The sequence below is a fragment of the Acanthochromis polyacanthus genome, chromosome 3 (genome assembly GCF_021347895.1).
Source record: "Acanthochromis polyacanthus isolate Apoly-LR-REF ecotype Palm Island chromosome 3, KAUST_Apoly_ChrSc, whole genome shotgun sequence".
In the NCBI taxonomy this organism is placed as follows: domain Eukaryota; kingdom Metazoa; phylum Chordata; class Actinopteri; family Pomacentridae; genus Acanthochromis; species Acanthochromis polyacanthus.
This window is the reverse complement of record NC_067115.1, coordinates 32,340,440-32,364,208: the sequence shown is the minus strand read 5'-3', so window position 1 is coordinate 32,364,208 and position 23,769 is coordinate 32,340,440. Positions and strand designations below refer to the sequence as shown.

The 23,769-nt window shown below is 40.0% G+C and overlaps 5 protein-coding genes across 5 annotated transcripts in view; 4 read left to right on the top strand and 1 right to left on the bottom strand.

Moving 5' to 3' along the window:
* The first annotated feature begins 5,483 nt into the window (after window positions 1-5,483).
* Window positions 5,484-5,966, top strand: LOC127533380 (histone H2B-like). Its single transcript, XM_051946256.1, has one exon. The coding sequence runs from the start codon at window positions 5,492-5,494 to the stop codon at window positions 5,864-5,866; it is 375 nt and encodes a 124-aa protein (XP_051802216.1). The 5' UTR covers window positions 5,484-5,491; the 3' UTR covers window positions 5,867-5,966.
* Window positions 5,967-9,537: 3,571 nt separating this feature from the next.
* Window positions 9,538-9,932, top strand: LOC110947624 (histone H2A-like). Its single transcript, XM_022188971.2, has one exon. It carries the CDS (start codon window positions 9,546-9,548, stop codon window positions 9,930-9,932), a length of 387 nt encoding a protein of 128 aa, XP_022044663.2. The 5' UTR covers window positions 9,538-9,545.
* Window positions 9,933-13,839: 3,907 nt separating this feature from the next.
* LOC127533381 (histone H4) lies at window positions 13,840-14,292 on the top strand. The gene has a single exon (XM_051946257.1). It carries the CDS (start codon window positions 13,937-13,939, stop codon window positions 14,246-14,248), a length of 312 nt encoding a protein of 103 aa, XP_051802217.1. The 5' UTR covers window positions 13,840-13,936; the 3' UTR covers window positions 14,249-14,292.
* Window positions 14,293-15,720: 1,428 nt separating this feature from the next.
* LOC110971199 (histone H1-like) lies at window positions 15,721-16,839 on the top strand. Its single transcript, XM_051946240.1, has one exon. It carries the CDS (start codon window positions 15,818-15,820, stop codon window positions 16,400-16,402), a length of 585 nt encoding a protein of 194 aa, XP_051802200.1. The 5' UTR covers window positions 15,721-15,817; the 3' UTR covers window positions 16,403-16,839.
* A 495-nt stretch (window positions 16,840-17,334) lies between these two features.
* Window positions 17,335-23,769, bottom strand: part of LOC110971198 (uncharacterized) — a 28,289-nt gene continuing 21,854 nt past the window's right edge. The window contains exons 4-5 of the mRNA XM_051945988.1: window positions 19,141-19,378; window positions 17,335-18,533 (exon numbers count right to left, since the gene is read on the bottom strand). Coding sequence (XP_051801948.1) covers window positions 18,109-18,533; window positions 19,141-19,378 — 663 coding nt within the window. The 3' untranslated portion in view covers window positions 17,335-18,108. The remainder of the gene's footprint in view (window positions 18,534-19,140; window positions 19,379-23,769) is intronic.

Here is a 23,769-nt window from a genome sequence, read left to right as displayed (position 1 = left end):
CTATCTGGACACCTTACTCCAATTTGTTGGACAACATACTAACCTATGATATTTTTGTCATATTTTGGACCACATACTAAAACATAGTAAAAAATTCAAAGTGATCCAGATTCCAGGATCCTTTCTGGATTGCCACCAAAATTAAATCAGCTCTTCCTCTTACCATAGTCTACATCCCCTCAAAATGTCATGTGAATCTGCCCAGGCGTTTTTGAGTTATCTTGCTAACAGACAGACAGACGGATGGACAGACGGACAGACGGACAGACGGACAGACGGACACACAAACGCCGGGTGTCACATAACCTCCTTGGCGGAGGTAACTATCTGCTAATGTAAAAAATAATTGTGACATTGTTGTAACCACATGCAATTTGAAAATGCTCATATTGTTTGGTTGTTAGTTTATCCCCAGTCCTGTGGTGTGTGTGTGCATGCGTGTACGTGTTTTCATGACCTAACTTTAACTCATAACATAACTTGTTGTAGGCTTTTAACTCATAGTTATCAAAGACATGGACACACAATTAACTATTAAATTCTACCATTGTAATAAACGTGCAACTGCAAAAAGGTAAGTAAAGAAGCAAATGTACGTGTTTTTTGAAGCATCTATTTTTATTTTAACTGCGATTCTTCCGGTATGGATTGGAAAATGGCGGCCACCGTCTTGTCTGCAGCTTGGTGCTCTTGGCTTCACCTGCCTACACTCAGCTGATTGCTGCAGGTGACCCACATTGCAGTGTCTTTAGGTATGTTCTTGTGATTTGTGGTATCTGCAGAGAGGATTTAAGCCCCCATGGTTTTAATCAAAATTTGTTATCTTTATTTTTACATCATTTTGTGGTTGTATTGCATTGAATTTCCATAATTTTACCTCACATTTTGCTAGTTTTCTGTCTTCTCATGGACATTTTGTGCCACATTTTGGTTGTTTTGCAAATTTGTGTCACATTTTGACCATTTAACATCTTTTCGTTGTAGTTAAGTGATTTATTGTGGTCATTATTAAACGTCTTTTGGTTGTTTTGTGTCACAATTTTAAGATGTTTTATGTTTTTGTGGTCATTTTAAATCTTATTTTGGTTATTTTTGGTTGTTGGGCATCAAATTTTATTATATTGCAACTTTATGATTGTTTTGTTGCTTTCTGTGTTTTTTCTTTAATCATATTTTGGTTAGTTTGTTAATTTGTAGTCATTTTATGTCACACATTTTGACAGATTCAGATCTCTTTGTGTTTCATTTTGGTCCTTCTGCACATTTTCGTGGTTGTTTTGAGTAAAATTTTGGTAGATTTGTAAATTTGTTGTAGTTTTTGTCACATTTTAATCTATTTTACATCATTTTGTGTGTTTTTTTTGCATTGAATTTTCAGAATTTTGTTCCAGCAGCTGATTCACCTGAGAGACACACTGTCCTCTGCTGCCTCCTGGTGGACACTCTGGTCAATCACAGCAGTCAACCACTGATCTGATGGGATGATAGGATTTTTCCTACAAGGAATGTTTTTGATTCTGGACACTGAGTGTGTACATGTAGGGTGACTATATTATGTTTCTCTGAAAAGAGGACACACTTCCAGCTCACGTGCGAAAAATTTTCAGTCGCCCGCCCCCCCCCCCCCCCCCCCCCCCCCCATTTTTAGGGGTTTTCTGTGGGTCAGGGGGCTTTCTGTGCTTCAAACTCAGTTAAACAGATATTCTGAATTCCCCAGAAAATAAAACTTTACCTGGATATACAGAAAAATAGCCCAAAACACTCACAAACAGTTGCTTTATAAAAAATATATTTATTAAATTAAAGCAATTCTCCTAAACAATATAATCAGTCACATACAAATATGACCTGCTCTAGTCTTTAATAGTTATTGACTCAAGTTGTGTAGGAACACATGTATTCAGATGTTTAACAAAATAAGAAATAATCATCTCTCTTAAGTCTGACACTTACACCTTAGTTAGGAAAAGTGAGGTAGAGTACCATTCTTCAAAATAACCTCCCAATGATCAATTATGTAAAAATAGAAATAATGCCTCAAAATATTAAACAAAAAGAAAAAGAGAGGTAGCCTATTTTTCAATGTTCAATTCGGCCATTCTTCAAAATAATGTGTCTAATGGCAAATGAAAAAAATATAGAAATAATGCCTCAAGTCAACAGTGCTCTGAAAACATCAGCTGACAAACCAACATGGAGGCTCTCAGTCAACTCTGGATCAAAGCACACACAAGGACACACATCCAGATGTGAGTGCTGGACCTGAGCAGAGCTTCTGCTCTGTACAAACACCTCATGGTTCCTACATGTGATGCTGCTGCTGCTGTGAAATAAGAGCTGCTGGTTTGCAGGCTTCAGTCTCACTGATCTCAGAGCTGTGACAAACATCAGACTGATCAGCTGATCACTGTTGAAATGAGACAACAAACAGTCATATCAGATCTGATGGACACTTTGATGAAGCAGGACCACTGTCTCTGTACATCTGGAAGGCTGTCAGCTGGAATCAGCGACATTTCCTTAACACATCAACACATCAACAACAGTCAGCTTCACATCCACTCAAGCACACCATGACAACAAGTTTGTGGCTCCTCTGATTGTTTGACTGCTGTCTCTGTGTTTCTGTCTCCATTCTCTCACAGATTCACTGAGAAGCTGCAGGTTTAAAGAAGACATTGGATCTTTGCTTTGATACTGACTGTTTAGTAGAAAACTGCTGGAAGCAGCAGAGACTGACTGGAACCTTCTACTGACCTCAAAGTCTTCAGGCTGCAGTCTGGACTCTCCACAAGATCTAACAGATGTTTCACTGATGAACGCTGCAGGTTGTTCCAGCTCAGGGGAGGGGTTGCACTCCAGAGCTGACACCAGAGACTCACAGCTGATCTCTGACAAACTGCACTCCTCCAATCTGAAGGAAGAATAAAAGATGTAGATAAAATCATTGATGATCCATCAGATGTGTTCAGGTTCTGAATGTGCAGATCAACATTACTTTGTCCTCATCAATCAGCTTTTCTCTAAAACCAGCACAGTGACTTTGTCCTTCTCTTATTGTGGATCATCATCATGTCAGCCTTCTACACACATCATCCACGTCAGCACAACATCAATCCACCTATTCTTGTTCACACATCAATAACATGCTGCATCGGGATCAGGATCAGTCAAATAAAACTCGACACAAACCGAAGAAATATCTATACTTCACTCACTAAACTTTGTCACTTCAAACTGATCTGCATTCAGAAGATCTTCTGGATCCAGATGTGACTATCTTCACCTCAAATTGCAAACATTCATTTACTGTAACAACCAACCGTCCACATTTTAGACACGTTCTGCTACAAACACTCTACTTTTGACACAACAAACTAAATTTAGAACAAAACACAGAAAATACAAACCAGAGCAGATTTACAGCTTCATGGATGGAAGTTCTGTTGAACAGAAATGAGCTTCAGTTGTCATTAAACACATCAGATCTACAGTAACAGACAGTCGGTGAACTGACCTCAGAGTCTTCAGGATGCAGTCTGGACTCTTCAGAAATCTACTCAAATGTTTCACTCCTGAATCTTGCAGGTTGATGTGTGTGCTTGAGCATTTTTTTCTGAAGGAGAGCCATTTGGAGGGTCACTCATGGTGGAAATGAGGTGATGTCAGATTTTAACGTTGTGTGGACATTAAACCATGCTGTGAGTTACAATTTCAGTGAAACTGTCATGTCTGTGTCTACTGTTCCCTGTTTGTTTTCCTGTTTTATTTTGTAGTGTAGTGTCTATTCTTCCTGACTTTCTCTAGTCTTCCTATTTGTTTCTTGCTACCTGTTTGGTTGTAACTGCATTTTGGTCCAATCCTGCAAAACCTGACAGAAACATTTCCTTTTTGGTGTTGTTGCTTCTAGTGCACTATTTACAATTAACTTTCAATTAATGTGAGATAAATTCTTCTGTTTGTCAGTGTGAAGAATTGGACCAGCCTCACCCAGGCACCTCCTCTGGAACTTACAATGCTGCCACAATTCCAAATACCCCAACTGCTTTGTCCACCCCTTCTTCCTCCCCTGCACCTGTCCCCTCTTCAAAGCCAGGAGGCAGTGCCAGCAGAACTGTACAGCTTCAAAGTCCACAATATGTTGTATACACAGACACAGAGCTGGAGCAGTCAAGAACCACCTTTTTTGAAAAACAGCGTGCTGGACAAGAAGGAGACTTTACACTCGCCATAATACAGAACACAGTAACAAGCATGATCAAGAGAGTTGCAGGGCATGACTTCCGATATCCATGTAGCTGTGAGCTAACTGTGATGGCTCAGTGTCTAATTGTGTACTACCCAATGCTGCGGGACAGATCTGCAGCCAGTGGAGCTGAGTGGGTAGGAGGATATGCTTCATTCAGGATAAGAGCTTTTATGGCTTAATTTCATTTTGATCAATGGGATTTTTACGTTCCATGTTTTTGTCAGGAATCTGTGAAGAAGCAGCTTTTGAAAAGGGTCCAAAATGTGACAACCCCCAAAAAGAAGCAGAGAGTAACTGCTTCAAGAAAGAGGCGACTGGCTGTCAGTTTTAAGAGCAGCAGCCATGGGTCACCCGCTGATGACAGCGGGTTCAATGCTTCAATTTTGATCTTGGAAAGATCACTAAAGTCTGGAGGCACTTCCCCAGAGGCTGAACAGGTGGATGGTAAGAGCACATACTGAGATTGTGTTTTTGTATGAAAACTACAAATTTTGAAAAGGGGGAGTGCTTTTATTGAATTAATCATCAATCATCGAGAATATCTTTTCATGGTAACAGCTTTAGCTCAGTCTGGTTCTGGTGGTTCAACTGGAAAAAGCAGAGAGAGAAAGAGAGAGAACACTCCTGCTGACTTAAGACTTCAGACTCGTAACTATTACTTTACTGGAATAAGAAAAAGAAATATTGTATTTTATTGTCAATAAACATCCACTCCATGTAGAGCTGAGTTGTGATAAAGTGTGTTGAGTTGTTGCAGATGTACTGTCACATTTCTTTTTAGAAGTCATTTATATTTATACATGGTTTAGTTTTAGATACAAACTTTGAAATGATTGCTAATATAGCCATTAAACTAAAAGTAACTTTGAATTTTTGTCTATTTCTTCAAACTGTGATGGTAGAAACTAAAACAGTAATCATCATTTCATTTCAACAATAGAGCCTGAAACTACTGACAGCCCACAGAACCAGGCCAGACACTACAGTTTTTAAATGTTAATATATCTATATTCCGTGCATATTTATATCTAGTCTACACTCAGAAATACAAAGTTCTACGTTGAAACTGTCGGAGGTCTCCAGCTTTCTTTGTCGTCTCCATGGAAACAGGACCCAAATCAGCTGAGCACATCGGCCAATGACAGACGGGGGACTGCGCAGTCGTATTTCCATGCGGCCTGTTTAAGAAGAGTCGTTCTCCGCTCTCAGCCTCATTCGTTACTACGGAGAAGAAGGAGAAAGATGCCAGAACCGGCGAAGTCTGCCCCGAAGAAGGGCTCTAAGAAAGCGGTGACCAAGAGCGCCGGAAAGGGTGGCAAGAAGAGAAGGAGTAAGAGGAAGGAGAGCTATGCTATCTACGTGTACAAGGTACTGAAGCAGGTTCATCCCGATACTGGCATCTCATCCAAGGCTATGGGCATTATGAACTCGTTCGTCAGCGACATCTTCGAGCGTATCGCCGGAGAGGCCTCCCGCTTGGCTCACTACAACAAGCGGTCGACCATCACCTCCAGGGAGATCCAGACTGCCGTCAGGCTGCTGCTGCCCGGTGAGCTGGCCAAGCACGCCGTGTCTGAGGGTACCAAGGCCGTCACCAAGTACACCAGCTCCAAGTAAACAACGTGATTATCAATTACAACAAAACGGCTCTTTTAAGAGCTACACACAGTGACTACAAGAGCTCAACGTCCCACGTAATAATGGCAAGACTTAAATTTCGAGCGGTTTGTTGGGTGACGTTAATTATTTAGAGAAACATGTATGTTAATATTCTAGGAAAAAGTGGTTGCATATATCAGAACAATATTGTATAGATTAAAAATAGTCGTTGAAAATGTTCTTTTCTCGATTTTTCTCCTGAGGTGTTAGTCATAGAGATGGGATTTATGGCTCTTTGAGGGGAGCTGGATCTTGGTGAGCCGTTCCTTTCAAAGAGCCGTTCAAAAAACTGGCTCATTTGGCTCATTTTTATATTTATTAAATTTTAAAAAGCCAGTCTGGCCTTAACTCATTTAATCTTGAAAATAATCACTGGGAGGAATGACTTTAGATATCCCACCAATGTGAGTTTGAATTATTCTGAAATATTGATTATAACCTTATTTGACACGTGTGGATTCGATTTTAAAGTCTGCCACTTTTACTGTTGAATGTTGAGTTTTCAGGTGTCTGTGCAAATTATTTGTGGAGCCTGACTTAGAAATATTTTTTTGACAAATACTGCATTTACCCTTACTGTCTGCCACGAGAGAAAAGTGCATCCAAATGCTGCTTTGTTTCCTTAATTGGCTCATTTTGTCAATGACGATGGACTGACTCTCCCATGGGCGTAACCACCATCTCAGAAGTGAGGGGGACAAATTTTTCAGAGCAATTTATCATTCTTTTACATTTAATTGCACCGTCCTTAGTGGCTAAAGAACCACATAATCCCTAACAGCCACAGTACAATACCAGGGGACCAACTAGACTAGTTCTTTAAACTATAAAGTATAAAACTTTAAACTATAAAATCTAAAGTTTTAGTGGCCAAACTCTAGTTGAGTTGACAACAATGTCCCTTGAACATCTACTGGACGAGTAGCCAAAGGTGCCAAACACTGAACATGAAATGATCAGTACTGCCTGGTTTCTCCCTGCAATAGATATCTTATTTTCAGGAAGTTATAATCTCTCCTTACCTGTAAAGACCCTACATCCTTGTCCCTGCTGCTGGCCTCTGATCCATCTCCTCCCTGACTCTGCTCTTTCTGTTATGGCAATAAACATAAAAAATGTGGTAAGAAAAATTCTGAAATAGCATTAGGGAGAGTAAAAATTGCAGTAGAATTTAACCTCAAAATCACTTTAACCCATAGATACATATTTTTTTCTCAGCCACTTATATATTTTTTTTCACCTCTGCAGACCCTGCATGGTCAACATTACTGCTGGCCGCCGCCTCTGGTCCATCTCCTGCCTGATTCTGCTCTTTGTTATGGAAATAATCATTAAAAAATCTAAAAATCAAAATTCTGAGATAGAATTAGAAAGAGAAGGAGTAAAAAATAGTTGTAAATTTATACCATAGATAGCCTATTCTTTTTTCTCCTCCCTGACTCTCCTCTTTTGGGACCAAAAGACTTAAACACATGGAGAGCAATTGTGAGCACATCTTCTGCCCAGAAATGAAAGAGGCCTGGGTTTATTCCAAGAATAAACTAATTAGCAAGTAATGGAACAGAGGCAACCACATTTGAATTATTGTTAGCTCGCTTAACATATTGATATATTGCCACGTTTTACCTTGTCATCATTTAGCTAACAAGTCCAACATTGTTTGCATCCAACAAGGTCACACAACTTACACGGTTTGTTTGGAAAAAACTGTGTAAAGTTTTTTGCTTCTTGCTGGCTCTGGCTGGTTTGCTAAACATTACTCCAGACGCACGTTCAGCACTGCTCAGCACAGCAGCACGTCTCTTGTGGAACACCTGCGTTAGCATGCGCTCATGGTGCATTCAAAGACGGCTCGGGAAAACACGTTACTGGATGCTAATAACGGGTTTAGCTGTTGTAACGGCTGAAAAAAGTGCGGGAGACAGAGGGGACAGATGTGGAAACTCAACTTCTCAAAAATAGAAATTTACATAGCAAGCACACGTATACACTCACACACAAATTCAGCTCTCAAAATGACAATACTAAATATTGAATTTTTTTTTTAAAAAAGTCCAAAAAAAGGGGGCAGACAGGGCGGTAGATTTAGGGACTCGGGGGGGGGGGGGGGGGTTCTGAAGTTCATAGGGATTCTCCTTTGAGCTCTCATTTCCTGTGCTTGTCCATTTTGTCAGTAGATTTGGTCCCACTGTCTGAGGAGCCCTGGGTGTCGCTACCAGAGCTCAGGTACATCTTGTCCACTTGTTTGAGTGCCTCGTTCAGGTAGTTCCACGCGTACCCCGCGTCTGTTACGCCCATGGACTCTCCTCCTCCTCATTTAGACCGCTGCTGCTGCTGCTGCTGCTGCTGCTGCTGCTGCTCTCCAAGGCAGGGGGCGTTCACTGTTTCTGTGTTGTTGTTTTATTTTTTTACTGGCGCACTCACGTGAAGGCAGCATGCACAACGTGGCGTGACGCTATTTGCATATCTAATAAGCACCGCACAGCTGGGCTGCGCTCCTCCCCATGTAACTAGGGGGAAAAAAGAACGGTTCCCAGCTGCGACTCGGTTCCCATCGTTCATGTTAACGAGCCGTTCAAAAGAACCAGTTCGTTCGTGAACGTCACAACACTAGTTAGTCACATAACACTGCCTTTCTTAAACAGCACTATTTCTCTATCAACTCATTTTTTAACAACTGAAAGGCAATACCATATAGTAATTCTGTTTTCCAAACCTTTCAACTCTGACATTTAGATTAGAAGAAAAAAAAATAATGGGTGAAGTGCTTAGTTTCTTGGCCTAAAGCATTTTACTAAACACAATTGTTTGTCTGTATATGTAGCATAAAGGTACAGATTTTTTTTATTTGTGACCCAAACAATTGTCATATGAAATGCTGTAGAAGTTAGTTACAGTTAATTAGATTGATGTTTCTGTGTTTAAAGAGAGAAGTAATGACCTCTTTTCTGATCGGTGAAAAACTTCATCTCACTGATAAATGATAAACTACTGACAAGTCACAGTGTAATTCCTGTTAATCTAAATGGCTTTTATTTATATCTGTAATGATTCCAGACAGTCAGACTCTGCTGATAGATGCTTAATGGATTTATACGTATTCAAAGATGAGCTGAAAACAACTGCTTTTAAATTTTTACTTGATTTTGCTGCTCTGCTGTGGGATTTGTAAACTATATTCTCATGCACTGACTTGAGCCAAATATTTTTCCTAATGTTTATTGCAAGTCATAAAGAATTTGAGTGAATAAAGATGATAAATGTCCACTTCAGTAAATATTTCAGCTTCCTCACAGTGATGAAAAAAATACATTTTCAACATTTTGTATACAGGATATAACTTTAATTCAGATGTAACTATGCCTTTTTCTATTACATATATTTGTGCTCCTTTCCGACTTGGATTATATTTGAAGTAAACTAAAACCGTGTTTCAAAAATCTACAGTTAAACTGTTTCGTTTTAAACTGGATCTCAATGAAGCGGCTCTTCGAGAAACAATAACTTTCCTCTGATTGGACGATCACGTTTCCCTTTCATTCTGACCAATCAGTGAGCAGCTGCGTTCGGATATAATGCTGCGGTTTGTGCTGTTGACTTCATTCTACTTTCTGCAGAAAACTGTTACGTTAGAAGCATGTCTGGACGTGGTAAAGGTGCCGGCAAGGCCAGAGCCAAGGCAAAGACCCGCTCCTCCCGGGCAGGACTCCAGTTCCCAGTCGGTCGTGTCCACAGGCTGCTGAGGAAGGGCAACTATGCGGAGCGTGTGGGTGCCGGCGCTCCCGTCTACCTGGCGGCTGTGCTGGAGTATCTGACCGCTGAGATCCTGGAGCTGGCTGGAAACGCTGCCCGCGACAACAAGAAGACTCGCATCATCCCTCGTCACCTGCAGCTGGCTGTCCGCAACGACGAGGAGCTCAACAAGCTGCTGGGGGGAGTCACCATCGCTCAGGGAGGCGTGCTGCCCAACATCCAGGCTGTGCTGCTGCCCAAAAAGACCGAGAAGCCCGCTAAGTCCAAGTAAAGCTGGAGACTCGCTTGTCAATACAAAGGCTCTTTTCAGAGCCACACACTTTTCTCTGGTAAACGGCAAACATCCTGTGTCACACATAATCAGAACATCCAGATCTCTTATTACAAGGTTTGGAACTACATGTTCTTGTTCCTAGCAATATAGCACACAAAGTAACCTAATGAAAAGGAACTCAAGCAGATCTGTTTAACACTAATTGCGATACAAGATGATTTTCCGTTGCGTTCAACTTGCATTACTATGTGTTTCCAATAACAAACAAGGAGAAAGCAATAGCTTGTCAGATGGATTTGAGGGTGTTTATTGTCAAAGCATTTCTGCAATGAAACTTTTTTGGCACTTCCAAAAACACAAAGACAACAGTATGAAGAAACAAAAGCTGTACAAAAAGTGTTAAATATTTATATATGTTAATATAACAGTATTTTTAAAAGTGTAATAGTCCAGTGAGGTGCAACATCTGCTCTAATGGGGATACCCTTAAAATGATGGACATTATCAAATGCAAAAGTAATTATCTTTGCCTTGAAAAAATATTTTAAAACAATATAAAATACATAGCTATCGAGAAGAGGGGTAGTGATAAACTGTCATAATATTTTCATATATGCGCACCGTCCTTAGATAGGTTTCACTGACGTCACACTTCCGGGTCAGTAAGTAGCTCAGCGCCATTTTGAGTGGCCAACTTTGTTGAGTCCATGACTGGAGTTTATCTTTTACCCTAATATTTGTTGGCTATGGATGCCACTCAGCTGAAAAGTATATTGACACACTTGATAGCACTTCAAAAGACCATTTCAGAGGAAGTTGGAGTTAATTGATGGAATTGATCCTTATCAAGTTACGCAGAAGGACTGGACAAGCACCCACAACAGCCTGCCTGAAGTGAAGTAATTTGAGTAAGTTTCAGCCGTTTGCGCTCATAATATGAGGAAGTAGCACTTCAGACACAGATTTTTTTGCCCAGATTTTGAACACAGTTTGGTGTAGAATTGGTGCGAAAACAGCATTAATTCAGGTTGCCGATTTAACTAACAATGAACCTAATGATTTTTTCTATTAATTAGCGTATCATTGGTCTATCTAAATTAAATTAACTGGAATAAACAGTGGAGTCTGGCTAGGATCACGCTAATGTGAGCTAACCTCCCAGTATGGTGTCCTGTTGGGGCAACGCGAATCCTCGCTTTGAGAACCAGCTATTTTTAAAAGATCTTTAGGTCAAAGCAAGTAACGGTTGAAACACCTAATTTCCACAATTGTCTAAGTTATATATTTGTTATCTTTCATTCAGCATACACTGAAACTCCCGAAATGTTTTTTTTTTTCAACAAAATCATAAAATTTGAGTAAGACTTTTGGCTGTTTGCAAGATTTCAGTTGTGTTTTCAAAGCAATTCATGCACTAAAAGTTTATTTTACCACAATAAAGTGTATTTATGGAAGACGAATTGAATGATTGCAAAATAAAAGTGAATAATACTGGTTAAAAAACAGATACTAATTGCCAAGTGCGGTGCCTCAGCCAGCTGAGTTTCCTTGTCTGTTCACCCTTGGCTCCTGGGCCTTCTGCCCTGTTGTGGCAGCCGTGGACTGCAAATATAGTTTGCAGTCACACTGCAAACTATATTTATCTTGCTCAATACTTATCTTGCTCATTGACTCCTGACCACAACTTATCTTGCTCGTTGACTCCTGACCACAACAATCTCAACACTCGCCACACAATCTACACAATATGGCAGACACGGAAGTGTAACGTCATGTGAAATGCAGTTCAGTTCTTATTTTAAAAAACGTGTCTGTTGCAAGTGTAGACACTGTACAGATTAACCACAACAACAAATTCAAAAGCAAGCCAAACTATATGCAACAAAAGCAGAAGACCTGAAAATTAAAGCAAGCTAAAAGAGCTATGGAGGCACCCAACTAAATGTGAACAGTGTCCAGCTGCTGGCCAGCAAAACCCTAACTGTTAAAAGTACAATCACGTCTATCACATCATCTTTTACCACATAATCTGCACAGTTCTTGCACCATTTGAATGTTTCTTGTACTTTACATCACTCCATAAGCCACTTTTTCCATCCTACACTCTTGAACTACTGTGAATATTATTATGCTTATAATTATATTGTTTATTGTTGTTTATTGTGCTGCTGTAACATGGGATATTTCCCTGGACACAGAGAGTAATAATGGATTATCTTATCTTATCTTAAAACTACAGAGCTGCTCATCCACTTTTATCTGTGATCAAACTGCAAATAATTCCTTATTCTGTTAATTTGAAGCATTTTACACAAGAACAAGTCAATCGTCTGATATAATACAGCTTAGAAAACAGATTATTTTGCTCTTATTTATTTCAGAGAATATTTCATCAGTAACATTATTTTCACTTTGATTGGATGACACATTAAAGTAATATTTTGCAATATGGGACAGTGTCAGACCTAAATGTGCTTCAGTATATATCATGTTTTAATATATAAAGTTTAAAATCAAACAGTTTTATTGTGAGGCTGTCTGTCAGAAATTCAATTGCTGCACTGATCAGTAAAATAAATACATTAGGCTCCCTTAAGATAAACTGTTGCTATCCACAATACCAAAACTTGATGATGTTTCATCAAAAAATGTTTTGGAAATTTTTTTTAAATTAATTTATTTTTTTAACCAGAACAAACATTTGTTCTGCTGACCACAATATGGTTAATACATTCAACAAAAATATAAATGCAGCACTTTTGTTTTTGCTCCCATTTTTTTATGAGATTAACTCAAAGATCTAAAACTTTTTCCACATACACAATATCACCATTTCTCTCAAATATTGTTCACAAATCTGTCTAAATCTGTGATAGTGAGCACTTCTCCTTTGCTGAGATAATCCATCCCACCTCACAGGTGTGCCATATCAAGATGCTGATTAGACACCATGATTAGTATGATTAGTGCACAGGTGTGGCTTTGACTGCCCACAATAAAAGGCCACTGTGAAAGGTGCATTTTTTTTTGGGGGGGGGGGGCATTCCTCTTTATTGGCTGTGTGAAGTTGCTGGATATTGGCAGGAACTGGTACACGCTGTCGTATACGCCGATCCAGAGCATCCCAAACATGCTCAATGGGTGATATGTCCGGTGAGTATGCTGGCCATGCAAGAACTGGGACGTTTTCAGCTTCCAAGAATTGTGTACAGATCCTTGCAACATGGGGCCGTGCATCATCCTGCTGCAACATGAGGTGATGTTCTTGGATGTATGGCACAACAATGGGCCTCAGGATCTCGTCACGGTATCTCTGTGCATTCAAAATGCCATCAATAAAATGCACCTGTGTTCTTCCTCCATAGCAGACACCTGCCCATACCATAACCCCACCGCCACCATGGGCCACTCCATCCACAACATTGACACTAGAAAACCTATGAGGTGGGATGGATTATCTCAGCAAAGAAGTGCTCACTATCACAGATTTAGACAGATTTGTGAACAATATTTGAGAGAAATGGTGATATTGTGTATGTGGAAAAAGTTTTAGATCTTTGAGTTCTGTATCTAACTTGATTGTTTCAGTAACTGAACACATTTGCCATCTGCATTGACATGTTAGATTTATGTTTTACAATCAATGCCTGAGTCATATAGTTTAGTTTATTTTCGTCTTAACATTATTTTATGTTGTGTTATTGTTTTGTGTGTGCTACATCATGACACTGTTCATGTTTTAAACACAATACTTCTTGTATCTCCTCAGCTGCTGTATTGGGTGAATTTCCTCCAGAAGAATCCATCAAGACAGAAGGTGCTGATCCTGCTGTTGGTCAGTTGGTGGCGCTGATGGATCAAAGAAGGTTTATTATTAAGCAGCAGGAAAGAGGCGGATAAAGGAGGCCCGCCTCTGTCTTCTATCACGTCCTCGGTGGAGACTTAAACCTCCGTCAATCCAGGAGCGGCACTGTTGAGCAGAACCCTGAACAGTAGTGAGTATGTCTGGACGAGGCAAAGGAGGAAAAGGACTCGGTAAAGGAGGCGCCAAGCGGCACCGTAAAGTTCTCCGTGATAACATCCAGGGAATCACCAAGCCAGCTATCCGTCGTCTGGCTCGCCGCGGTGGAGTCAAGCGTATCTCTGGTCTGATCTACGAGGAGACCCGTGGTGTGTTGAAGGTTTTCCTGGAGAACGTCATCCGTGATGCCGTCACCTACACCGAGCACGCCAAGAGGAAGACGGTGACCGCCATGGATGTGGTGTACGCTCTGAAGAGACAGGGCCGCACTCTGTACGGCTTCGGAGGTTAAAGTCAGCGTTCATGCAGCAAAACAAAGGTCCTTTTCAGGACCACCATCTCCTCTAATAAAGAGCTGTGTCTTGCTAGTCTTTGAGAACTGTATATCGGTCAATGTAAAGTCTAATACTGTTAAATATGGAAACCAAAACAAACCTAATATTTTTGCTTGATTTCAGAATGTTTAATGTGACTTTATTGATATACTTACAGCTACAGTTACTTATATTTGCATAAATCTGTCTGCAGGGCAGCACCCTGCTAGTTGGTTATATTAATGGCCCCTTATTGAAAAAAAAAGTACTCTGGAATTGAGTCCGTTAGAATCAGATGACATAATTATAATATAGAGAAAAGTTAAAAAATGACTGTTGATAGGCTTATTAAGATAAAATTGGATTTTAAGACAATTTAATTGGTTAATAAAAATATGAATAGTCTGTCTTTATCTGACTTCCTTTATTTCATGAACCCTCTACAACCTTCAGATCTTCCGTTTTTTTAAATTAAACCTAAAGTCAGAAGAAAAACCTGGAGTGAGGCAGCATTTTGTTCTTCCATCTGTGGAAGAACAGATGCTACCTGAGGGCAGCAGAGTGTTGATATTTTCAAAGCAAACTAAAGAATCTACTTTGTTAATCAGACTTTTGATTGAAATGATTTGATTTGTTTCCCCAGACAAGCCCTGCTGATCAGGATGAATAGGAAGCCAGTTTAACTGGAACAAGAAAACAAGACAAGAAAATTCAGTATCAATTCAATACAAGATCTTAGTGATAAAATATGTGGAAAAACCTTAATGCAATTAAAAGTTTTTCTAATTCATGTCTTTAAACATCCAAAGTATAATTTTAGACGATTTCTATTATTTATTATAATATTTACACACATTTAGAAATATTTGTAACATGGATCTAAATACTAGGACAATAATGTTTGAAAATCCTAAATATTAAGAGAGCAGATGTAATGTTAGTTAAATCTGAGATTTATTAAACCGTGAAAGTTTTGGTGCTTCGATAATCCAACATTTAGTTCAGAAGGAGTCTTTTCTAACGGATCATCCAGACACCAGCAGCCGCCCAGAACACCGGCAGCGTCCGTGTGTTTATGGGCGGCCGAAACTCTCCGCTTCCAGGCCAACAAAACAGCGCAGCGCCGCCGTTTTCCTTCCACTGTGTCCTCACATGTCTCTGTTATCCGGAATACCGATGTTCCACCTCAGACGAAGAGTTTTTAGTCGTTTTAGGAGAACAAATATGCAGAAAAGTGTCAGCGAGCCGCACTCGGTCACCGTGTGTCTGGCAGCTTGGAAGCCTCCTGGAAGCGAGAGACAAAGAGCTGGAAGCCGAACATGAGCCGAGTGTGGAGGGACACGTATGACGTCGTCGTGGCAGCGACCTTGGAGTGTGAAAAGGTTGATTTTGTGCGTATTTTGTGTCCAAAACGTGTCCGAAAAAACACAAATGTGGCGGCGGCAGTCCAGCGTGGTGTGTTGCCTCTTTACGGTTCTCATGGTGTGTATAACCCCCGCCTCCTGCGTTCAGCTCAGACACTTTGAGACATACAGAGACACAGAAGCATGGCAGAAGAAGCTCCAGCAGCTGCACCGGCTAAAGCTCCGGCCAAAGCCCCGAAGAAGAAGGCTGCCAGGCCCAAGAAGGATGGACCAAGCCTCCCGAAGCTCATCGTCGCCGCTGTGGCCGAGTCTAAAGAGCGGAAGGGGATCTCACTGGCTGCGATCAAGAAGGTTCTGGGGTCCAAAAATATGGATGTGGCCAAGGCAAACAAACGCATCAACACCGCTATCACCAAGCTGGTGAGTAGTGGGGTTCTGAGCCAGACTAAGGGCACCGGTGCCTCCGGTTCCTTCAAGCTCGCTAAGGAGCCCAAAGCCTCCAAACCGGTCAAGAAGGTGAGCAAGAAGAAGGCTCCTGCCAAGGCTAAGAAGCCCGCTCCAGCTAAAGCTAAGAAACCTGTCGCGGCCAAGAAGGCACCAGCTAAAAAGACAGCGGTCAAGAGATCCCCGAAGAAGGCAGCACCCAAGAAAGCCGTCAAGACGACACCGAAGAAGAGTCCCAAAAAAACCGCAGCGAAGAAGCCCAAACCTGCAGCTAAGAAAAGTGCAGCCAAGAAGCCCAAAGCTAAGAAAACTGCAAAGAAGTGAAGCTGCTTCATCTCCACTTACTCATCAGCAAAGGCTCTTTTCAGAGCCACCACAGCTTCCACTAAAGAGCTGCTGCCTAACTCCTCACTACATCAACACTCAATATCACTGCTCATATTTTAAAGCTCTACAAAATAACACTGAACTTAAACAATATAACATAAATGTGAAAATTTCTCCACTCAACCTCTGCAATCAATTAATACAATCAGATTAAATCCACATCAGAATATGAGTCAGGAAGAATCTGTCAGAGCTTCAGATCAATCAATTCCTGATGCATTCATATCATTCATGCTGCATATTTCTAAATGTTGTCTTCTGCATTGAATGAAAATACTCCTCCAAGGTATATTTTCATTAGTACAGCTAAACATTCTTGAATTAACCTTCAATCACAGCAAACTAATAAATCCCTGTGTGTTTATTTAATGATATCCGGGCTTTTTCTGTCTTCAATTGAAAATATTAATTACACCAAGTAACCACTGGGGTGAAAATAAATTTACATACACACATTTGTATATTTCCCCCTTCTGCCACCTGTATATATTAAAAATAGAACTGAAATTGTATTAATGTGAAACTAAGGATGCAATATCTAATTTTAAAAATTTAAAATTTCAAAAGTTAGTCTGTCTCCACTACATATATATATATATATATATATATATATATATATATATATATATTTAGTTTGACCTTCCTTAGAGTTTTTAATGCAAAAACAGCATCATATTTTCAATTATTACAAGATTGCTGTATTTTCTGAGTTGAGTATAATTTACGTTATTTTTTCTTCATTGTGTTGTCAATTTTATAATCATATTCACTATTTTAAAGGACCATGGCTGAGCTCTTTTGTTTCACATGTATGTGCTCAATTCTTATGAGTTTAATTTTAATTCATAAAATGTGTGATGTAACTGGATATTTTTTTCAAGAACAATAAACTGAGAAATGTATATCTAAAAATGTACAATTAGCAGAAAGAAATTGGAAAATATACATGTTTTCTATAGTATCATCATGCTGTAAACATGCACTAATATAAGTTGAAGTCAAAAATGGTTTAATGTGAAGATCATGGTTGTTCATCTCCAATACGGTTCATCTTCTGAGAAAACAGGTTCCTTTAAAAAAATGTTGTTGATACACCAATTTTGAATATCAGTACATTTTTGTCATTGTGAAAATGAATTCTTTCAGACTGCCAGGTGTTCTGCGGACGTAAGAGAGGTCGGTGAGTGTCAGTTTTAGTAGGCGGAGCTAAAGTGACAAAATCAATATGAAGTTGAAGCATTGTGCCCTTTGTTTCTGCAGATGAACAGAGAATGAGTTTTTTTTTGTTGTTGTTGTTTTTTTTTTTAGCTTGGGCAAATTCTTTCCTTAAGCAGTTGTAGCAGGCTGTTAAAGATGAGGCAAAGGAAGAAGGGACAAGTGTATCGAAGTTTCCATAAATTCTCTCTGGGGATTAACAAAAGCAGCCAGTGGAGATAATGTAATGTGCAGGCAGTCAAATCTCTTCCAGAATATTACCCTCTACCTTCCTATGTGGCATGTTTCTTAATTTACAAATGACAGCCCAAGCCGCTTTCCAGAATTATTTGAAACTAAATGATAGAACGAATACATCATGATTATGGTTGAGCTCTCATAGGGAACATGAGAGCCGTTGTGTCTAGTGTAAAGTTGGTATGGTGGGTCTAAGCTCTCTTTCCACAGATAAGGCGGGCCAGCTGTATGTCTTTGGGCATGATGGTGACCCTCTTAGCGTGGATTGCGCACAGGTTGGTGTCCTCAAAGAGGCCGACCAGGTAAGCCTCGCTGGCCTCCTGCAGAGCCATGACAGCAGAGATCTGGAAGTGCAGGTGGGTCTTGAAGTCCTGAGCGATCTCTCTGACCAGGCGCTGGAAGGGCAGCTTGCGGATGAGCAGATCTGTGGATTTCTGGTAGCGACGGATCTCTCTCAGAGCCACAGTACCGGGCCTGTAACGGTGAGGCTTCTTGACACCTCCGATGGCCGGGGAACTCTTATGGGCAGCCTTGGTGGCCAGCTGCTTCCTTGGAGCTTTTCCTCCGGTGGATTTGCGGGCTGTCTGCTCAGTTCTTGCCATTTTGCTTTCTCCGTCTTCACTGGTCCAACAGTAAAATACAAGTGGGAGACTGAGGCAACAAGGAGCTTATATGGAGAGGCGGAGCAACGGCAGCTGTAATTGGTCCAGAACGGTTTGGCACGTGTGATATCAGAGCATGTATTGGATGAAATGAATGTGATGTTTCAAATAAACTCCTCCCCTACAGCAGCCACCATGTTCAACAAATTCTGGTTTAAACTGGTCTCTTATTTAATACTGAACAGTTCAAATGTTTTATTTGATGATTTTATTTAAGCTCAAACAGCTCCATTTTCTTGTAGACAATGTGACACACTTTTAGAAGCTCGTATTATATTGGAAATTCACACATTCAGATTTGAGAGCGTTTGGCTGAGGTTTACAGACTGGTGTGTAGTCAAATACCAAGTTTTGTCTCAGTTTTTTCCTTCTGTAACATGTGAGTTTTCAGTAGAAACATGGAGTTCTAAGCTGGATCGAATTGATCACAGTATTCACACAGCTGGAAGTAGATTTAAAGCTCCGCAGATAAAGTGGTTGGCTCTTAAAAGAGCCGTTGTGTTGTTGATGAAACTGTGACGGCCTTGGTGCCCTCAGACACGGCGTGCTTAGCCAGCTCACCGGGCAGCAGCAGCCTGACGGCCGTCTGGATCTCCCTGGAAGTGATGGTGGAGCACTTGTTGTAGTGAGCAAGGCGGGAGGCCTCTCCGGCGATACGCTCGAAGATGTTGCTGACGAACGAGTTCATGATGCCCATAGCCTTGGATGAGATGCCGGTGTCGGGATGGACCTGCTTCAGCACCTTGTACACGTAGATGGCGTAGCTCTCCTTCCTGCTCCGCTTCCTCTTCTTGCCACCCTAACAGCTGTTTTGACATTTTCACACTCCCCGGAAAAATCTGACTCCCCCTTCGCGTGAACGTGCGCGACTTACGTTTCACTCTGTGGCCACTTGACTGTTTTTGCTGTTGCTTTCTACAGGTTTTCGGGTTAAATGTGACGAAGTCCCGAACTGCAGACATGTTTTCCTGTTAAATATGATTAGCTGACATGTTTTTCGTCCTCTTCTCATCCGTATGTGCGCATCCTAAATGGCATCGGGGAGATCCTACGCTACTCTCAGCTTCACTCCTATGAGGACATCAGGACAGGACAGGGTGTGTGGCTAAATATTGTTCATATTCCATCAGTGTTCTACACGTGCCAATAAAATAATTGTTCACTGAGAAAACTTTATATCTCCTTATTTAAAATCGGACTCCCCTAAGAATGCAAGATATGGCATCAAAATATGTCTGGTATTTATGTATAAAGTCTTTAATATAAGTACAGTTCTTAAGTATAAAGTCATTTGTTATTGTTGGTATTTTTATCGGGCCAGTTAACAATATAATAGAATTTAAATTCTTTAATCCCACGCCTGGGAAATTATTTGCTACAACAGCTAAAACACCAAATCACAACAAGTTAAAAAAAAAAAAAAGTAAATTACAGTCTTTAAGGACAGAATAATAAAACAAGGGGCTAAATGATCACAATATGGCAGATTAAGAACAGAGAGGCTATTTCAAAACTAGGACTTTAACAGAAATATGCAGGTTGAGTTAAATAAATATGTTCATTTTTATATATAGCTACACACGTGGACAAAATTGTTGGTACCCCTCAGTTAAAGAAGGAAAAACCCACAATTCTCACTGAAATCACTTGAAACTCACAAAAGTAACAATAAATAAAAAATTATTGAAAATTAAATAATCAAAAACAGCCATTACTTTTGAATTGTTGATTAACATAATTATTTAAAAAAACAAACTAATGAAACAGGCCTGGACAAAAATGATGGTACCTCTATAAAAGATTGAAAACTATTTGACCAGAGTGACATGATTAACTCAGGTGTGTCATTTAATTGACATCACAGGTGTTTCCAAACTCATAATCAGTCAGTCTGCCTATTTGAAGGGAGACAAGTAGTCACCCTGCTGTTTGGTGAAAAGGTGTGTACCACACTGAACATGGACAACAGAAAGCGAAGGAGAGAATTGTCCCAGGACATCCGAAAAAAAATGATAGACAAACATCTTAAAGGTAAAGGCTATAAGACCATCTCTAAACAGCTTGAAGTTCCTGTGACAACAGTGGCTCATATTATTCAGAAGTTCAAGACCCACGGGACAGTAGCCAACCTCCCTGGACGTGGCCGCAAGAGGAAAATTGATGACAAATTGAAGAGACGGATCGTTGGAATTGTATCCAAAGAGCCCAGAGCAACCTCCAAAGAAATTAAAGGTGAACTCCAAGGCCAAGGTACATCAGTGTCAGATCGCACCATTCGTCGTTGTTTGAGCCAAAGTGGACTTCATGGGAGACGACCGAGGAGGACACCACTGCTGAAAAAAACTCATAAAAAAGCCAGACTGGAATTTGCAAAAATGCATGTTGACAAACCACAAAGCTTCTGGGAGAATGTCCTTTGGACAGATGAGACCAAACTGGAGCTTTTTGGTAAGGCACATCAACTCTATGTTCATAGACTCAAAAACCAAGCATACGAAGAAAAGAACACTGTCCCTACGGTGAAACACGGAGGAGGCTCAGTAATGTTTTGGGGCTGCTTTGCTGCATCTGGCACAGGGTGTCTTGAAAGTGTGCAAGGTACGATGAAATCTGAAGACTATCAAGGCATTCTGGAGAGAAATGTGCTGCCTCGTGTCAGAAAGCTTGGTCTCAGTCGCAGGTCATGGGTCTTCCAACAGGACAACGATCCAAAACACACAGCCAAAAACACCCAAGAATGGCTGAGAGAAAAGCGTTGGACTATTCTAAAGTGGCCTTCTATGAGCCCAGATCTCAATCCCATTGAACATATGTGGAAGGAGCTGAAACATGCCATTTGGAGAAGACACCCATCAAACCTGAAACAACTGGAGCTGTTTGCTCATGAGGAGTGGGCCAAAATACCTGTCGACAGCTGCAGAACGCTCATTGACAAATACAGAAATCGTTTAATTGCAGTGATTGCCTCAAAAGGTTGTGCAACAAAATATTAAGTTATGGGTACCATCATTTTTGTCCAGCCCTATTTCATTAGTTTGTTTTTTTAAATAATTATGTTAATCAACAATTCAAAAGTAATGGCTGATTTTGATTATTTAATTTTTATTTATTGTTACTTTTGTGAGTTTCAAGTGATTTCAGTGAGAATTGTGGGTTTTTCCTTCTTTAACTGAGGGGTACCAACAATTTTGTCCACGTGTGTATATGTGCACTGTGTGCTTTCTGTGTGCTGCAATCTTTTTCAATGTCCTATTGCTGCTGTACAATAGTAATTTCCCTGCTGTGGGATTAATAAAGGTTTTATCTATCTATCTATCTATCTATCTATCTGTCTATCTGTCTATCTGTCTATCTATCTATCTATCTATCTATCTGTCTGTCTGTCTGTCTGTCTGTCTGCATATTGTATGATATGAAATAAAATCTGGAGTCAGATTCAAAATCTGACCCCCCTGCTATTTTTTGGATACAAGAAGTGGCAGCCTCCAAATGTTGTCAGCTACAACATCTGCACCTCTGCTGCTGCTGTGTGAAGTATCAAGTATGTAGTGATCACAGGAGAGAAGTTGTATGGGGAGTCAGATTTTTCCAGGCAACTTGACAAAATCTGACTCCCCTACTATTTTGGAATACAAGAAGTGGCAGCCTGCAAACTTTCTCAGCTACAACATCTGCACCTCTGCTGCTGTTGTATAAGGTCTTGTGTATATGGTGGCTGCCACCGAGTTTTTTGCTTGGAAATTGGAAAAATGTAACACAATGCCATCTGAGTGATAACAGAAAATATGACAAAAGAAAGAACTCACACTCCAAATGAAAGGAAGCCATATTGGTTAATGTTTTCTTTTATGAGAACAATATTAAGCAATAATTCTTCACTAACTATTTACAAAATACACATACATATGCACACCTCCTTTTATGAGAATAAAATCAACATAATTCTTTGCAAACTATTTACAAAATACACATACATATGGACACCTCTTTATATGAGAATAAAATCAACATAATTCTTTGCAAACTATCTACAAAATACACATACATATGGACACCTCTTTTTATGAGAATAAAATCAACATAATTCTTTGCAAACTATTTACAAAATACACACAGACACAGACACAGACAGACACAGACAGACACACACAGACACACACACAGACACACAGACACACACACAGACACACACGCACGCACGCACACACACACACACACACACACACACACACACACACACACACACACACACACACACACACACACACACACACACACACACACACACACACACACACTCTAAACACAAGCAGCACAAATAAATGGATCATCAACCGGAGGTCGATTGACAGAGGCGTGGTGGTACCACTGGGGACAGCTATCACAGTCAATCTGAAATATAAAATATATTACTGTATTTACATTATTATAAGAATTGGACTCTGATTATACTTTGAATATCATTAACTTAAACTAAGACCACTACTATTATGATAACCACTCGCTTATATTAGATAATTTGACAGCTTTACCCAATATGGCTCGTCACGATCATCACAGTCCTCCTCCCCACAAAAGTGACAGCGCTGACTCAGGTTCTCTATTTAAAACATTTTTAAAAAATCTTTGAAGGTGTATTTATATATATTTATCTATCTTTTTCAAGAGATTAGCTATGATTTTATTCTGTGTGAGCCTTTGAAATGGCTCACTTTACATTACAACAAAATTCATATTCATAGGATTTTCAATAACAACCATGAACCTACCAGTCCTTAGCAGCAGTGTTTTTGCTATCTGAAAACGATGCCTTTCCAGGTCCTCAGCTGACATTTTGAATTTCATTTCATTTTCGCCCTTAATAATGCTCTCAGCAAACTGAAAATAGAAATTAACAAATTATTTTTAAAAAGTAATGTATTTTTCATTGTTTATAGATAGCATAAAAGATCTCGTAGTACAGAGGTTTCACATAGGCATAAATATAGGTTTATTTTAACAGTTGAAATCATCATAATTCATGTTAAGATGCTTTCTCAGAAACACATCATATTAATGACTGATCTAGGAGCATTATCTGTGAACTAATGTAACACTTACCATGAGGGCGAAGACCCCACATGATGTACAATCCTTCTGGATTGGGTGGGGGAGAGTGCTAATGGCCACTCTGGATATACTGCATCCCTT

Bases quoted from the DNA above. Each gene is read 5' to 3' on its own strand.
- LOC127533380 (XM_051946256.1), top strand. From the start codon at position 5,492: ATGCCAGAACCGGCGAAGTCTGCCCCGAAGAAGGGCTCTAAGAAAGCG.
- LOC110971199 (XM_051946240.1), top strand. From the start codon at position 15,818: ATGGCAGAAGAAGCTCCAGCAGCTGCACCGGCTAAAGCTCCGGCCAAA.
- LOC110947624 (XM_022188971.2), top strand. From the start codon at position 9,546: ATGTCTGGACGTGGTAAAGGTGCCGGCAAGGCCAGAGCCAAGGCAAAG.
- LOC127533381 (XM_051946257.1), top strand. From the start codon at position 13,937: ATGTCTGGACGAGGCAAAGGAGGAAAAGGACTCGGTAAAGGAGGCGCC.